A 17,987-nucleotide genomic window follows, 5' to 3' on the forward strand; every position below is an offset into this window, starting at 1 on the left:
AAATAATTGTATTCTATATTCTTAATTGGAGTGAAAAACAATTTCACTTATACAATTCAACTTAAATTACGCAGGTCTTTAGTCTCGCGAATCGATTGTCACCGTGAGTAACATTCCGATTCTCCCGCAATCTTTCACAACTTGTGTAATTCTGTGGATTATAGCAAGCAATGGTTATATATAAAAGGAGGTTAAGTTCACAGGCTATGATAAATGGCGTACCCACTTTAAATTTTAATATATTAAGATAATAAGTGTATGGCGGATTTGTCACTCCATAATAACTCCTTACTAGCTTGTTTTTTGCATCCCTGCATTTTTCCTTCTGTTTCAAAAGTCCACATCGTTAATGTTAACACACCTGTCTATCTTATTAGCAGTGGTGTTCTTAACAATGACGTTGGAGAACGTGCCCTCTTCTTTTGTTTCTTGAACCCTTGATGGTATGTGCCCTCACCTCACCTCGCCTCACCTCGCCGTTTACCATCTTTTGACTCAGGGCTGGCGCAGTGTGCTGAGCTCTGCTGGCAGCTCAGAGGTCAGGCTGACAAGAGGCAAGTTCCTGGGGCCAAAGTTGCCTTGCAGCACAACATCGGCTTAGGAGGAGCCGTGGTTGTCACGCTTTACAGAATGGGATTCACACAGGAGCCCAGGTACATCATATTTCGGCACGTAGATTCTGTGTTACAGAGAAAGGCGAGTCTTAAGGAGGGGCTGGCATGTGTTCTTGATTGGGAATTATATGCTTACAAATAGTATTTAAAAAAAACATACAAAAAAAAAACGTGCTCTCCGTTTGGGACTAAAATTGAATCGGCTAACATTTTTTTTGCCTCCTCAGGTTCCACGTCAGTGCAGTTGCCACAAGTTCAGGCGACAGTTTGGAGGGCTTTAAATCGTACTCTGTCTTCAAGGAGATTGAAAAACAACTACAGGAGGTATGGCGGCATTGCACATCTTCAAATTTGCTTCATGAACCAGTTGTTGTATTTTTGAGTCCTCTAGAGGGCGCTGTTGGTTAAAATAAATGGTTTAAAAAATGGCAAGTCAGTGAGCTTTCCGGCCAAAGTTGAAGAGAGAGTGCCATCTACAGGAGTCCAAAAATACTACAACTGGTTCATGAAGCAGATTTGAAGCTCCGTTTACCCATCACTACACATCAGGTTTTAAGAATGATAATAGGAAGTAATAATGCTAACAATAATACGTTATGTCATATTTATACAATGACGGGTTCGATTCTGCAACATGTGGATTTTTTCCCCCCTAAAACAAGCAAATATTTGAAATACCTGATGTGCTCGGATTTTTTATTTAAATTTTTTTATTTTTTATTTATTTTTTTTTTTTTTTATGAAATAATCTCAGGCCTCTCGCAAAACATGAATGCAATGATTCCAAAATTGTTTCAGGACGCTCAAAGCTTTTTGTCGTCCCGCAGGAAGGAGCCAAGCTCGTCAAGAAGGTTGGGGGCGTGTTTGCTTTTCGAGTGAAAGACGGACCCGATGGGAAGGAGGCCACTTGGTTTGTGGACGTGAAAAATGGCGACGGCTGCGTCACCAATGCGGCAGGTAATTCAGTGCAAAATTTGCCTTTTGTCGATTTTTGAACACGTTTTACATATTAACTTGAACACACAGCGGAACCGCAATAAATGTTTATTTTATTTTATTTTATTTTTTTTCTTTATGAAGACTTGCCTTGTTTCACGCCGTTTTCGGCTCTCCACGCAGGTATTTTTAGCCGTTGCTAAAAAGCTCCAAGGTGTTCCTCACATAATGGCAAAGCATTTGCCACAAAATACTAAGACAGTAAACTATTGTCGGTGAGCCTGACACACCTAGAGGAGAAGAACACCCACGTGCGGATGCTGTTCCTGGACTTCAGTTCAGCATTCAACACCATCATCCCACAACTCCTGGTAGACAAACTGAGACTTCTGGGCTTCAACACCCCCCTGCGGAACTGGCTGCTGGACTTCCTCACTGACAGACCCCAGTCAGTGCGGCTTGGTCAGATCACCTCCAACTTTCAATAGTGAGTTGAAAATTGGGCTGTTTTAGAAGTAACCTGAACTTTGGCCTTCAAAATATCTTTGGCCCGTCTTTATCAGCTGATGTTCCATGAGGGCGTGACTTACCTGTCACAAGAATGAAGGCAAGTCACGCCCCCGCTGTCCGTTCACTCCGCCAAGATGCTGCTCCAGGTGGTAGAGAGGATGAAGGCTCCCTTGTCTCTGTTCATGGTTTTTATGCCTCGCTTGCAGATCTCAATGGCCTCTCTGATCCAGCGCTGTTGTTTGTTCTCTTCGGTGCGGATGACCCTGCCCTTCTCCCGGTCCATGATGTGGTTTTCCCTTTTGCAGTGGTCAGTGATTGCTGATTTGTAATGTTCCATGAGGGTGTGACTTACCTGTCAAAAAAATGAAAAATCAGAGCAGTAAAAGCATTGACGACCAAATTCATGAAGGTGGTAAGGTGGTTTTTTTTTTTTCTTTTGGTACGGCTCCAAATTATGATTGACGGGCCTTGGTGGAGGTCGATACAATTTGTTTCAGCCTTAGAGATTCACCCAACTATGGTCACAGTTAAGCAATCTCACAATAAATAAGTAGGCACCTTGCTTAGGAAACTTGCCATTATGGAGTCTCTCAGGCGCGGAGCTCCGGGGAAATTTGCCTCATTTCTTCTAAGTCCCCTTTTAGCGCCACCAACTGGTTAAAACAAATACAAATTATTTTCGTTGATGTTTTTCTCCGGGCATGTTAACAAAATCTACCTTATATTTGCTCGGATGGTGAATTCTGCTTCACAATGAATAAATAAATAAAGAATGCCACCTTTCATTTCACAGGGCACACCGGACGGCGTACCTTTATATAGTGTAGAAAGGCATCCTGAAGCCTGGACAGGGCCGGGTGAGGTTTCCCGTGTGTGTGTGCGCGCGTGTGCGTGCATGACCAATGGCGAGTGTAAATGTAAATGAAAGCCGTTGTCGCCCTGTGAAATTGAATTTAAAATGTCCTCTCATGTTGAGTCCATGTACTGTATATATCATATATCATATTGCACAAAGGCCGGCTTCACTTCCACAACCAAAACGGGTCAATTTAGCAGCGTAAAGGCACATTATTCTCTCAGAGTCATGGGCACCACCCTTCTTTGGTTGGCCCTTTGATTGATTTCAAGTCGGCATGATTGACCGTGATGTTTTATTAGGTGGTAAACATTTTTTCCAGGGTGTGTGCAGGGTAGAGGGGTGTGCAAACAAAACAACGCGTTTGTCACGAACATTTCAGTCAAACGACAAAGTGTCGTTGAGTTCCCCTGTCCTTGAACGAAGCATTATCTCAGATGTCCCAGTGGAAGAATATGGAGCAGTGTTAATGGGGGGTACTGATGTGGATGGAGAGCTGGATGGATGTGTTAGGGAACTAATGAATCTTCCCTTATGTGTGGAGGTGGCCAGCGAGTGACAAGGGGTGGCCGATTTATTTCCATATTGATTAATTAACAGAATCCTATTAACGAGGTTCTGTTCATTTACAATTAACCGAATCCCATTATCAATTCCCACATCCACTTTACTTCTCGTCCAGCGGCGATTGTATTGTATATATTTCACCTATTGCATGATTGTCTGAACTGGCTGCCAGGATTTGTGATGAATATCTAATCTATTAAGTCGTGCTTGTACACTACTTTGTTGTTGATGTCCCTTTCCACGCAGACTTTCCCACTTTCTGTCCTTCGTTAGTGGTTTGCTAGCAAAGTACATCCTTTCCGGCGCAGGACAGCAAGCAGAGTCCCATCCTGCAGAGGAATCTCCTTTGTTTTAGCAGAGTTAAAAAAAAAAAGTAAAAAACAACACACACACACATATATACATATATATATATATCCTTAATTCTTGTTTGAAGCCCTACTTTGAAGTGATTGGAAAAGTGGAAGAGAACAACAGCGGTAACTTTGGCTTGCAAGTCATTACATGGCTGCCACGCTCACACACCTCCAACTGGCGGGAAACTCACTCAGAGGGGACGATCTGCAGGTGGCGCAAAAATGGCACAGACAAAGGCATCCTGGCATGATTCTATTGGCTATGTTTATTGCAGTTAACTTTAGCTCGCTCTCATTGGTCTTTCATCCCGCCCTGAGGGGTGTATCCAGCCACTCAGGAATGTTGTAAACATGAGGGCCATATTTTTGTGAAATTTGTCTCATTACATATAAGAAAAAAGAAAACATGTTTACGGTACACGCGAGCAGCCCATTTTTACAGAAAACATTTACATTTCACGTCAAATATGAACATTTGAGACCCTTTAAAAGTTCTATCGGCTAGCCTTTCAGTGCTAATGCTAACAGATGCTAACGTTAACAAATGAGAGAAGTCAATCAGGCTAACAAAAGACGACGACGTGATTGATTGACAAGCTCTCAAAATGAGCTACCGTCCCTTTCACGAGAATGAAGGCAAGTCACGCCCCCCGCTGTCCGTTCACTCCGCCAAGATGCTGGTCCCAGCCCACGAATAGGCCCTCTGGCGTGTGATGTGGTCGCGGCCGAATGGGCAAATGACAAAAATGTCCTCAGAATGAGTCAAAAGTGGATGGGTGTGAAAACGAGGGTTCACTGTACTCCATAAAATTTACAAAAAGCGAGGTGAAACACTCAACCAGAGCTGCTGGGATTTTGGTGGAATTCTTGTGCCCACATGATCACACAAAGTGATGTCACTGGGCACAAGTGGCCGGTTAGCTCTGTTGGTCTAAGCGTGGTGCTCATAATGCCAAGGTCGCGGGTTCGATCCCCGTACGGGCCACGTACGTCTTTGAATTGAACTTTGCACGAGTACTCTCGAATAACGCAAAACAAAAAAAACAAAAACCGCAAGCGCCAGGCTATAAGCCGCAGTTTTCTATGTTGATAAAAATTAGTTGTTTCCTGCATGTCGAGGACGATTTAAAGCACTGAAATAATAATAATGAACTGATTACTTCTAAAATAAATAAAAAAGTATTTATATAAATATATATATATATACACAATATTGATCTTATTTTAAATCACTACAGAGTCCAGTGCTGGACCTACCAATCGGCTGCCCGAAGCTCCCTGGGACAGCCGACGACCTGTAGCAGGCAGGAGTCCTGAGTGTCTCGAACGCACCAAGGCGAAACTTTGGTTCCCGTCGGAAAGTCAGTACACTCTGTCACCCCGCGACTCTCCCTGCTGGAGGGACGTGTCTAAAATAGGTAAAATTGTGATCAAAAGTTTAAAATGTATAAAATTCTGGTATAGTTTGCAATAGAGTCGGTGGCGCCATCCCACAGCTGCGCACTGAGCTGGCGACCTCCGAACCAACGTCCGTGGAAAGACTGGATGCAGGCGTCGGCGTGCTCCTGCTCTGTTAAATGTCAGCAGAACCAGCATCTGTCACGCCCACTTTCCTTGCGCTCTCCCAGAGAGCTCTGAACATCATCATCGGCTTTGAGGACGGCAGCATCGGCACCTACGCCCAGACGGCCGGCGTGCGCCGAAGAAGAGCGTGGGCCCCCACTGGCAGGAGTTAATTTCGAAGCCTGAGCTCCAAGCACGTGCTTTCCAAATTATTATTAGGGCCCGAGCAGCGACCGCTACGAGGTCCCGCGCGCGTCGCTTTGCCGTTTCGCTTTGGACGAGACAAAAGCAAAAAAAAAAACAAAGCCATTGTTTGATCCTTGTTTTGTACTTCAATATTTTTGATTTTCCTAGTTCTTTGTTTGCCTTTTAGTTTTCTTTTCAATTTTTTTCAAAACACTTGGAAAAATTCCTCACCACACGCAAATACGATTATCGTCTGACGACTTGCGTGGTGGTTTTGCACCAAGTTGTCAGTCTCTTTACCTCCTCTCTGTAGGCTGTCTCGTCATAATTTATTGGTGTTCTTTTGTCATTGCTTCAAGGCACAAGCGTCATGCTAGCGAGCTAACGGTAGCATACTGAAAATTTGTCAGAAAAGACTCAAGACAATGATCTTACTCTCTGCCGAATTTTGTGACGTTTTGGCAAAAGGCGTGGCTATTACGGTGCTGAAAAGTCCGATTGTACTCTGTGGCAACAAAAGCTCCGGCAACATGACTCAGATGATCCTATCTTCTCGAAGTTGTACACATTTGCCACTGGTAATTCATTTCATGTCACTTCTGGAATGTTTTTGGGCAGCCAAATTAAATTTTAAAATGAAACAATACATGGCTTCAAATAACCAGTATGAATGGTCATGGACACTCAATAAGACCTCCCCCAGGCCAAATATGAAAAGTCATGACATGCCAGCACAACAGTGTTTGACTCCAGTCCTGTAGGACTGGGCAGTCATTAATTTGATTGTCCAATATTTCCCTTATGAGATAATATATATATATATATATATATATATATTTATTATATATATTGTATATTTTTTTTAAGCATTTTTGAAGGTGCGCCGCTACTTCGCGGATTTTCAGTTTTCGCGGGTGGTCTCGTGTTCTGATAGTCTACTTCTAAACAATATTTTCATTCACTATGATAACCACTGAGCATGTGCAGGAAAAATGCATTTAGACCGCTCTGCCATCCTGGCAACTGGTAATGCTCTCTTGACTGTGTTTGCTTTGTTCTTGCTTGGTACTTTCAATGGGCTCTCTCCTCTTTCTGCTTCTCTAATTATAAATGTATTGATAATTAATCAAATCAATCGTTCAGCGATCTTGTTTCATTTGAATTTGTCCAAATCCATTGATTTTTAGTTGCTGCGGAGAGAGGGCGGCGGTGGTGGTGGCGCAAATTGTTTTCTTCTTGGAAGGAGGGGCGTAACAGAAAATAATTGAGAAGCACTTTGATTGACCAATCTGCTTTTTTCAGGGCCGATACCAATACCAAAGGGCTGAAGTATCCTCAAATGTGTACAACTTCGAGAAGATAGGATCATCTGAGTCATGTTGCCGGAGCTTTTATTGCCACAGAGTACAATCTGACTTTTCAGCACCGTAATAGCCACGCCTTTTGCCAAAACGTCTATTTATTTTTTTTTTTTTAGAAGAAATCATAAGGTCCTGTTCGCACTTCCTACAAAATTAGACATCCATTGTTTAATTTCGGCAAGGCATGCCCAATGTGAATTCATCTTTCCACGCTTTCCGTCTTAATTTACTTGAGTTTACACACCTAACTCTATTTAAGGAAGCCATAAATTATTCTGTTGTATGTATGCCAGTGGGTGGGGCCAGGCTAAGAAATCCTCATTTCGATCAGTAAAGCGCTACCTGGAAGACCGTCCAAAATGTGTGACGTGACAAAAGGCTCATACAACCCCCCCCCTAGTGTAAAAAGACATCCTGAAGCCTGGGCAGCATTTTTAAATTAGGGTTTCAAGTCAAACGCCACATGCGTGTCTGTCTCAAGCTTTCATATGGTGTTGTGTTAAAAAAATAAAAACAAACAAAAGTGTTGTTGGGCGCCCTGAACCCAAAAGTTTACAAACCTCCGCCCGCGAGCATGCCCTCCTCCTCCGGAGCTTCCATTCGGTTAAACTTAGGGGCCGCTTGGAACCGACGTGCCCGGGGGAAGGTGCTCCTCTTCGGCTTACTGTGACGCGAGCATGCCCTCCTCCTCCGGAGCGTAAATTCTCTTTCATGTTTTTCTCATAGTATAAATTGCTTCAAATGTAGACCGAGGGATGACTGAAGTGGCCTAACATTTGTATCATGGTATAAATTGAATCCCTTCTCAGTAATGATGCCTATTGTGAGCCACACTTAAGTGTAAAAAATTATACGTTATTTAAAAGTCACATGTAAAATTAGCCCTGCAGCTCACCGAAGACCTGCAAGCGGCCGACGTGCTGAAGACCTGGGACAAACACTGGGGCTAAAATTTTTTGTTTCCGAAATACTATATGACGGGGGCGGGGCGTGAGCCGGAGCTGCTGAAACAGGCTGCCTCTCATGCAAAGTTTGGTTTTTTAGTGCTGAAAGAAATCTTCAGATCTTGCATGACTATATTGTTGAATTTCTGTGAGCAGTAAACAAGAGGTATGTGGTGGCCCCCCCGCGGTGCCCGCGCTGCGCTTTGGTTTGGAAATAGACGTGGGAAGGATGCAGTTACCTGGACCGGACCCATGACCAATAGATGATGAATTTTTTTGAGGGCGCATTCGCAAACGTTGGCGCTGCAATTCTAGTTAATACGGAAAAGGCGTCACTGATTTGAGCCAATCAAATCTTTTGTTTACGATCCAACGCCGAGGAAACTGCTTGATTGACACATCTACGCTTCAGCGCTTCAGTAAACCACAGTCTATTTTTTTTCAATAATTTTGCAATCCAATTCATTGTGCAGCTCCTGCTGCTGACATTACATATATATATATATATAGATATCTATAAATATATATATATCTATAAATATATATATATATATATATATATATATAAAGCCAAGCTCCAAAAAGGGGTGTGCCAATTTGTCGTAAATCTCATCACATAAAAACTCGTATCACTACGTGTTTAGGCTTATCAAGCTCTAATTCAATGCAGTGTTGGTCAGGCGACAAAGCTTTATGCCACAAATACGGAAGCGTAATGTCAAACGATTTTTTTGCCCGACGCCGTCTGTTTGGCATTTCCAAATGGTCCACCTGTTCCTCTTCTGAGTTGGTAGGGTTCCACTGGCGAAAGACTGAACAAACAGTGCATTGAATTAGAGCTTGATAAGCCTAAAGGCAACATTAAATTAATAGAGATCCCCGACGAGAGCGGCTGAGCGGCAGCCAAGAACAGCTTCCGATGACCCCCGTCTATACATGCAAATGGCTGCCTTAAGCCATCATAGAAAGAAAAAAAAAAAAAAAAAACATTGTGTGATGTCACTCACTAGGGCTGCTCGATGATAAGGAAAAAAAAATATGAGCCTCAATTATTTTGGTAATAAGGAATAATGGTAATTGTGAATAATCCCGGGGAAGGTGCTCCTCTCCGGCTCAGTGAAAAAATAAGATTGTCTGAGGTGGCGCTCAGGGGCGGGCAAACTTTTTGATTGATGGGCCACAATGGGTTAAAAAATTTGCTGATAGTTAAGGGAGTGCTACTGAAATATATTTAAGATGATAACAATTAGAATTTGTTCTCCTTTGCACAGCGAGGGTCTAGTACACTGCATATATAAATACTATAAAGCACAATGTTTTTATTATTGGACAATGACTTAAGACATAGGTTACAAATTTTGCTAAGCGATGCATGTTAGTGAACACAAAGGGAGTTTGAAAAAAATTATCGTTTTAAAATGAACTTGTTGCCTTTTTTTCCCCCTGGTACCTGTCTTTACCAGGGGAAAAGCGTCCAACGGGAATCGACCCTGGAATTACATGGGTCAGTCGGTCCTAAGGGATGGGCAAGAGTTCCAAGCGTACCGATATTGCAAAATTGGGACAATGCGTGTGACGACACCAACTTCCGCCTCCTATGTCACTTCAGCCGAGGATATTCAGGCCCTGAAGACGGCTGCCACGGTGCCCGAATGGTCCCGTCGGGACTCGCTGGTCTGGCCCCCTGGACATTCGCCAGACCGGTCTCCTTCGCGGGCCTTGGTCCCACCTCCCGACCCCTTCCGCCCACCCTCGTTCTTGGACAATTTTGGGGGTTTTTTTTTTTTTTTTTTTCTCCGTGTTTGTTTTTTGGGACGTCTGGGATCCGTCCCTTAAGGGGGGGGGGGCCCATTTTATTCGTGGATGATTTTTTTCTTGAAAGATGAATAGCATACAATACAATACAATACAATAAAGATGGAAGACATAATTGGGCACGGGCGGTGTCAAGCGGCCCCTGTGTTTGTGAGGCGTCTATCAAGAGAAGACATCTGTCAGAGCAGAGGGTGCAGGGAGTTTGTTATTCTCGTCGGCGCGCGCGGCGGTTTCGGCCCATCCCGCCCCCCTTACTCATTTGCTAATAAAAACACCTAAAATAGATATATATACACAAATATACATACACACACACATATATATATATATGTTAGTGTTGTCAGAAAAATGCGTTATCAATGTGATTAATCCAACCCCTTTTAACGGCGTCAATATTTTTAACAAGCGATTAAGACTCATCTTGGCCTAATAAACAATGTAGTCCAATGACGTAGCGCTGACGCTTGCGAGAGCGGGAAGAAACCATCAACCAACCGAAATTTAGGACACGCCGGCATGGGCTTTCTCTGCGGGGTTTGCGCTACGTTATAGAACTAAAAGCATCATAGGAGTGGTAAAAATGACGCAAATTAAATTCTGAACGGCAATACCCCCCTTTTTAGCTTCGTCAGCCAGCCACCGCATTTCCACAGCGCCACTTCCGCCCTGCTTTTTTTTAACATTTCTCGAGGGCCATGGCGAGCCATTTCAAAAAAGCTGCACAACTAACGTATAAAATATTGATAAATTTGCTCGGCCTGATGTGTGTGTAAAGTTTTACGAGTTGTCGTTCATATTTAGAACCTCATAATCAGCTTTGTTTTATTGCCGAACAGTGCAATGCCACTCCCACAACTTTTCACGAAAAATCACGAATTTCGTATTGTGACATCCTCATGGCCGAAACAGTCATCCGAGCATATATGAGGGCGACCTTGTTGAGTTGCACGGAGAAAAACATCCAAGAAAATAACTTGTATTAGCTTTTACCAGTTGGTGGCGCTACTACTACGATGTAAAATAAGTTGGTAGATTTTGCATGTGGGAGTCTCTAAAAATTGGAGAGACTGTGACCAGTGTTGCGCATTTGATTAACCCGGTGCTTCTCAATTATTTTGTGTTACGCCCCCCGAGCACGAAAAAAACAATTCACGCCCCCCAGGGGCTTTCAGAGCATCAAGCTTTTGTCATTTCACTCCCCCCTAACCCCGGGACTGAGTGATTTACTTATTACAAAAATAGTCTGAGACTATATGTGGTATTGCCACCTCAGACAGTGCCCATTGAAACTACCAAGCAAGAACAAATATATATATATATATTCTCACACACACACACAAGTAAAGAGGCAAATGGTCTGGCTTTGCTGGTCCGTGGAAAATAGGCACTCGAAAAGTGCTCTTATAAATAAAATTTGATTGATTGATTGGAGGGTTCACTGGGCACACGCACACACGCACACACACGTCGACATACATTGGAAACGTTTGGTTTAGCTGTTATAAAAGTTTGGTTTTTTAGATGCAATATTTTTTTTTCATTACTGCATCCAGCTTTTTCCAACACCATCACCCAAACATTATAGTCAGATGGTGTATTTGTCACGGTCTTAAATTGGACGGGCAAATAAGTGCTGTTGTTAGATCCAGCTTCTTTCATCTTTCTCAGCAGCTTTTAGTCCTGTAGATCTCACGACTGCCTTTCACACTGACTTCTTTTCATTGAGCCAATGCTGATCTTGTGTGTTACTTGCACAGACTGGAGGAGATCCAGTCCCCCTTTTACGATTACACCTCTACCCATTGCCTTCTGTAAAATCTTTCTCACTCTTATTTTTTTCCTTTAATTTTCCAAATTCACTGTAGCCTTACCAAAGCCACTCAAACAATCAAGGTATCAAATCACAAACTACAAAGTCAGGAACCATACAATGGTCCCCAAACATGGCGCAAACCCATCCCCTCTCTGCCAACAGCATGTCCGCCGCGACCTGAACGCAACGCCTTAGACCGCTCCGCCATCCTGGCAGATGGTAATGCTCTCTTGACTGTGTTTGCTTTGTTTACGACACAATAAATTGTTAGCGCTTCGTTTAGCTAAACAGCCAGATTCCGCTATATTGTTTTCGTTACCTGAAAGTTAGCGATGTAATTTTTTTCTTTTCCTTTTTTTACATGAGTGTATATTGTCGTAAATATATTTCCAAGGAGGCAAAGTTTGCTTTTTGGCGGACCTTCTTTACCACTGCTGTGGTGTTGTGACTCCAAGAAAGGTCATCGGAGATCTGTACTCCCAGGCTTCAGGCCCAGTTTGCATCGTAAGCATAAAACCGTGGCCGTGTCCAAATTAACAGGCTGCTTGGTACTTTCAATGGGCTCTGTCTGAGGCGGGATTCGAACCCACGCCTCCTGGGGAGACTGCGACCTGAACGCAACGCCTTAGACCGGCCCGCGGGCCAGATCCGGTCCGCGAGAGGAATTTATTTGGCCCTCGGGATGATATTCATTTATTATTAGAGTGTGATAAATTTTAAAAGTAAAAAAAAACTCATTGCTCCAAGAGACTTTTTTGTAGGTCTTGGATCCACCATCTCTGGAAGATGCACAGCCTCATGGTGTCTCAGAGCTGCATTTGACTGTGGTTTCCATTTTTGATGTGGGGAAGTGAAGTCATCTTCGCGACTCCTTCAAAATCAATATGCCATGATTTATGACAAACACAAAAATTAACTTGGGGTTGCCAAATGAAAATGTGTTTTAAAACCATACACCCAAGGCAATTGTGCCACAGAGTTTCAACTTGAAACAGATCATTCGCCGCACGCCCGCCCGATCCGCGATCCCCTCCGGAGAACTTGGCCAGGGGGACGTCGGGGTTGCGGACGACCCTGCCCTTCAAAATTTTTTATTTTTGGGATTATTTTAGACTCAAACTGCAATGTCAAAAATAATTAGCACTCTCTTTTTTAGTTTATTACATGAACGAAAATTGCCGGCATGTTAGAATCTGTGTTTGTGCATATCAAAAGATTAGCACTTTGGCAAAACACATAATCACTTACCCCTTAGTGAGAGGGGGGGGGGAGAGACTCTCCTTTGAATGTCGCAGGATGCTACCGCAGGAAGATGACCAGCTGCATGTTTGATTTGTGAGGCCGAAGCTGCTCACAAGCCCACAAGCGCCGGAGTTTTCAGTACGCTGTGTTCACGATTTGTTTTTTTTGGTGGACTAACTAAAGTTTTTACTTTTAGTTCTATTGCCAAACACCTAGCTTGGCTTTGACAGAATAAGAGCAGGAATCATTTTGGACAATCAAATTAATGACTTTCCAGGCTTCAGGATGCCTTTCTACACTATATAAAGGTGGAAATGACATCGATGAATATTTTAAGCAGTATAAATCGATTTATCATTTTTCGATTCATATTTTTTGTTTTGAAGTTGCTTGTGAAGGATAATGTGCTAAATGAACATGGGCGTTGCGTTCAGGTCGCAGTCTCAAATTTACGAGCCATGAAAGTGTTGCGCAAACATTTGACGATTGAGTGGACCTGAGATGAGTGTGAGGCCAAGACTGTTGGCACAGAACTTCAAAACAATTTGTATAATTTGGCAGGCAATCATTTTCATGGAGACAATGTAGCGGTCGCTGCTCGGGCCCTAATAATAATTTCTACCGCCTGGGAATACCAGGTGCTGTAAGCTTTTGCACCGCAAAAATAAAAAAAACTTTTGACAACGCATTTTCAGCTCGCGCTGTACACATTTGCATGCTATTAGTTAGCAGTTGGATGTCTAAAATTTGGTCTAAGGGGAAAAGATGTGAGATAAAATGTTGTGCGGATGGACACAAGATGGAAGTTTACATCGTGCGAAGCACTGGAAGACGCAGTTAATTAAGTGCAGTTGACTTTACTGAATATATAATATTTTTACAGTATTCTTATTACAATACTTCTATCACTGTAGTATTTCTACCACTGCAGGATGTTCAATGCACAATTACTTGAATGCCATGTTGGTGACCCGGAGTCTGAAGAACACCGTCAGAGCTTGGAGAGAAAATCACTTTCCGATGCGCCGCGCACTTTGTTTTGCATAATACTTCAGGCTGCGTTGTTACAGAATTACATTGTTATTACAATATAATTATATTGTAATTACATTAATGTACTTGGCGCCGAGTCTTAGGATTTTTTTTGTTTGTTTGTATAAATCGAAACTTTACACACACATCAGGCCGAGCAAATTTATCAACATTTTATACGTTAAAACGCTGTTGTATGGCTTTCTAAATCTATTGGCAACAAAAACATCCCTTAGAACCTATCTGAAAATCGAGCATCACAAGTAGTATTCAGTAATTGTGGCATGTTCTTCATATATTCCTCGCCATACGTAGTGGTTTTTGTAGTACTTTTTGCCACCATCCTCAATTGGTTTGCCGCGGTAAATAATGGGGTTTTACAGACCGCAGGTAAAAACAAGAAATAAGAACAACCCATTCAAACGGAGTCTCCCGAGCGCAGGTGCCGTGCAAGGCGAGTCGGTGGCGGCCTCGCCGAGCGTAGTGCAACGCACGCACTCGACGAAAAGGCAGCAATCAAAAGTGGAAAGTTTCTTTGCGGCCGAGTCGAATCTTTTAAATAATTGGTCAATTTATGTTTTTCTTTAAATAATTTAAAAAATCTGGTGCAATTATTTCAATTCGGCCTGACTTTCACGGACGCACCCACGCCTCCTGTCTAACTTTAGAAGCGGTATCCGCTGCACTTATTGTACTTTCAAGTCTGTGGACTGTTACACTTTAACCGCTATTATAATAATATGGTATTGAATTTTTACTACACGGTACTTACCATGGTCTCTAACACGGGGGACCAGGAAGTTGAAAGTGGTGAGCCATTAAACTACGAGCCAAAGGTTCAATGGAATTCTCATTAAAATAGTTTATATACAGGGAGAGAGAGAGTGAAATTCATGTTATAACAAAAAAACCAAATTATTATTAAAACGTATTATTTTTTTATTCCCCAGCCATTCTTTTAGTATTTATTTAATTACTCCGACTTTTACCTGCTGGTACGCCGTCCGGTGTGCCCTGTGAAATGAAAGGTGGCATTCTTTATTTATTTATTCATTTATTCATTCATAACTGACAGCCTCGCGCTCCGCTCGTGCCCGGGCAGAAGAGGTGCTCCAATTTGGCTTAACTGTGACACACGCCCGCCCTCCTCCCCCGGAGCTTCCATTCGGTGAGTCACTGCTATGATCTCCTCCCTTCAAAAACAAATAATCATCTGACCAATTATGTGAAATTTGATCACTTTTAGACCTCACAAGGTGCACTATTTCACACATAGTCCCTCCCATCTACACGGCACTTTCAAGCCCCCACCTATAAAGTCACAATATTTAGCCAAGAAGATGAGGCACCAGACGCAGGAAATGTGCATCTGAAGACCTGGGACAAACACTGGGGCTAAAAATTTTTGTTTCCCAAATAACTCTAAGCCTAAGGGCCGTGGGAGGAGCTTGACTTTTGGTTGTGGTGGTTGACTCATGTTTGAAACAACAGACTTTACCTTCCATACCTTTCAAATTGTACGAAAGGAGACCATACACATTCTTTCACAACGTGCCATAGAAAGTGACTTTGGACTTCGCTTTGTAATGTATTCGTAAGGCGGACTACTTGCATGGAACTTCTGTGAGTGGCCTAACACTTTACGTTTTATCAGTGCGCGCCCCGCCGGCGTCTCGCGGGCTGTGTGGAGCATTTTTCTTGCCACATACAGGAGGGGTCTGGCCTTCGCTCGGTGGCATTTACATTGACACCCCTGCGACCGCAGGCCGTGAACCCGCTTGCGTCTGAGCCTGGAGTTATTTGGGTCTTCTGGTGATTTCCCCGGTTTTAAGATGGCTATGACCCTAGCTCTTTGCAGAAGATGCGCACACACACGCACATGCACACACACACACTGGGAGGCCCCGGCCCCCCTTCGCGGGGCGGCGCCGGGAGCTGGGGCTCTGCTTCATGAGGCCACCGCCCAGAGCCTCGCCGCCTAATTCCCGGATTGCTTCGAGTGACCTGACACGTTCTGTATTTAAAACAAACACATAACTTTAATGACTAATGTTTAAAAAGTGCAGCAACACATTTAGAAATTCACTACAACACTTTCTTCTACATATATTCTTTATCCTTTGTGAGGAGCTGAGTCATCTGCTTGATACTGCCCCCAGGTGGCCTCGTGTCCACTCAAATTTTGTAGTGTGTGGCAGACTGTTTTAGTCTGCACGCGCACCCACGTGTGCATGCCACCCCCTCTGTACCTGAGAAGTCATTATCCCCAGTTCGTCTCCAAGGTGTGGCAACGCCGAGAACCTTCGGGAGCTCCGCCTCGTCCACCTTGATCTGATGCTCCACGGGCATCTTGTTCATGTCTTTGATTTGGAAGTCCGATGACCTTTCTTGGAGTCACAACACCACAGCAGTGGTAAAGAAGGTCCGCCAACGTCTGCACTTCCTGAGAGTCCTCAGGGAATTCAACCTGGAGGGGGGGGGGGGGGGGTGGCTCATTGGGTACCTGAAGAAAAAAAGCAAACTTATTAACAGACTTATTTTGAGTAATGGTTTTGTAATTTGTTTTTTCTAATTACGAATGGAGAAAAATAATACAGAAAATCAATTTTTGGTGTAAATTAGGGCATGACTCCATCAGCAATTAATTTTTTTTTTTTTTTACTTATTGTATGGCGACATCAAATAAAAGACAAAAAGGTCTCCAATTCAACGAGGATCAGCTGCCAAATGGACTCCCTTTAACATACAAAATAGTAGCAATTTTATAAGCATTATGATTTTTAAATTAAGTATAACGTTCCCAACATTTTGAGTAATGTAGTTAAAATTTGCTTAATTGCCATGGCAATGTGCTTGGTAAGTGAGTAAATGCTCATCTCTTGGAGCTTTTTTTTTGCTCATTATAGTTGAATCCTATCAGGAATCAGTGAGCAAAGACATTTTCCCAAATGTAGAGAAATTATTACATTCAACAACATAAAGTTCATACAATGTTAAGTATTTCATCAAATTGTAATTGTCTACAAGTGTAACTAACCAACCGTCTTGTCTTTGGGATTGTAGTTGTATGAACATGTTCTAACTTTTCCATTCTTAATATAAATACTACAAGTTAAGTCAACATATATGTGTGGTCATATTCTCTAAAATAATGCTTTACGGTTTTCTTGCAGGTTTAATGTGAAAAGGATATGCAACATGTATGGAGAATTTTAAATTAAATCTCCATTCAGTTCATCAAAGGGTTAAAAGCCAACACCCTATTTTGTATTTGCAGATATATCAAGTATTTTAACATGTCGGGGCATTATTTGATGATCATAGCAACTGCATTCTATTTGGGAAGTATTTAAGCATTTCATTTGTTGTAAATCTGCATGTAGATCATTTTAAATATTTTGTGCGATTTATTAAATCATACATCTAATTTTCGAATGAACAGCATTTTACGTTAACGTGACCTCTATGCAAACTGAATTGTCGACGACATCTTGTCTAAAGGCGACGAATGATTTCAATAGACTGTAAATCAACTGCTTATAAATTTATATTAATTGCAAATGATTTTAAAATTAATTCTATCCCATTTGTAATCCCTTTAGTATTTGTCGCGTACTGATAAAAATGATATACCTAAGGTGAGTTTTCATGATGAGATCAGACTGCAACCATTCACATTGTTCTATCTATCCAATTTAAACTAGCATTTATTGGAGTTGTATGCAGTGAACCGATCATTATTATTATTATAAAACAATTGAATTCTACAAACCAAATAAACACAATCAAGTGCTCACTTCTGCTTCTGTCTGAAGTGGGATTCGAACCCATCCCTCCTGGGGAGACTGCGACCTGAACGCAACACCTTTGACGGCTCCGCCATCCTGGCAACTGGTAATGCTCTCTTAACTGTGTTTCCTTTGTTCTTGCTTGGTACTTTCATTTTTAGCTAAGTTTGATGCTCTAGAAGCGCAGTCCACATTTTCAAATAACGTTCAATGGGCTCTGTCTGAGGCGGGATTCGAACCCACGCCTCCTGGTACCACGAATCGTTCACTGTATCCCGATGCGAGTAGTAACCTTGAGAGTAGAATGCCGTGGACATGCCAGGGGGGTCATTGCAAAGGCAACGTGCATAATGTGGTTTATTATTAATAGTCTTAAATAATTCTAAGCGGTGTAAGGCGTTGTA

The 17,987-nt window shown here is 42.5% G+C and overlaps 1 protein-coding gene across 1 annotated transcript; it reads left to right on the forward strand.

Moving 5' to 3' along the window:
- The first annotated feature begins 453 nt into the window (after nucleotides 1-453).
- Nucleotides 454-2,012, forward strand: LOC148316146 (sterol carrier protein 2-like). The gene is made up of 4 exons (XM_088287032.1): nucleotides 454-653; nucleotides 842-938; nucleotides 1,442-1,571; nucleotides 1,734-2,012. Exons 1-4 carry the CDS (start codon nucleotides 631-633, stop codon nucleotides 1,751-1,753), a joined length of 270 nt encoding a protein of 89 aa, XP_088143158.1. The 5' UTR covers nucleotides 454-630; the 3' UTR covers nucleotides 1,754-2,012.
- The last annotated feature ends 15,975 nt before the right edge of the window (nucleotides 2,013-17,987 follow it).

Source organism: Idiotropiscis lumnitzeri, chromosome 22 (genome assembly GCF_059441095.1).
Source record: "Idiotropiscis lumnitzeri isolate Australia: NSW breed Sydney's pygmy pipehorse chromosome 22, RoL_Ilum_1.0, whole genome shotgun sequence".
NCBI lineage: Eukaryota > Metazoa > Chordata > Actinopteri > Syngnathiformes > Syngnathidae > Idiotropiscis > Idiotropiscis lumnitzeri.

Excerpts from the sequence above, each read along its gene's own strand:
- LOC148316146 (XM_088287032.1), top strand. The coding sequence starts at position 631 with ATGGGATTCACACAGGAGCCCAG. Across the intron at positions 654-841 it reads GGATTCACACAGGAGCCCAG|GTTCCACGTCAGTGCAGTTG; the intron begins GTACATCATATT and ends TTGCCTCCTCAG. Across the intron at positions 939-1,441 it reads TTGAAAAACAACTACAGGAG|GAAGGAGCCAAGCTCGTCAA; the intron begins GTATGGCGGCAT and ends GTCGTCCCGCAG.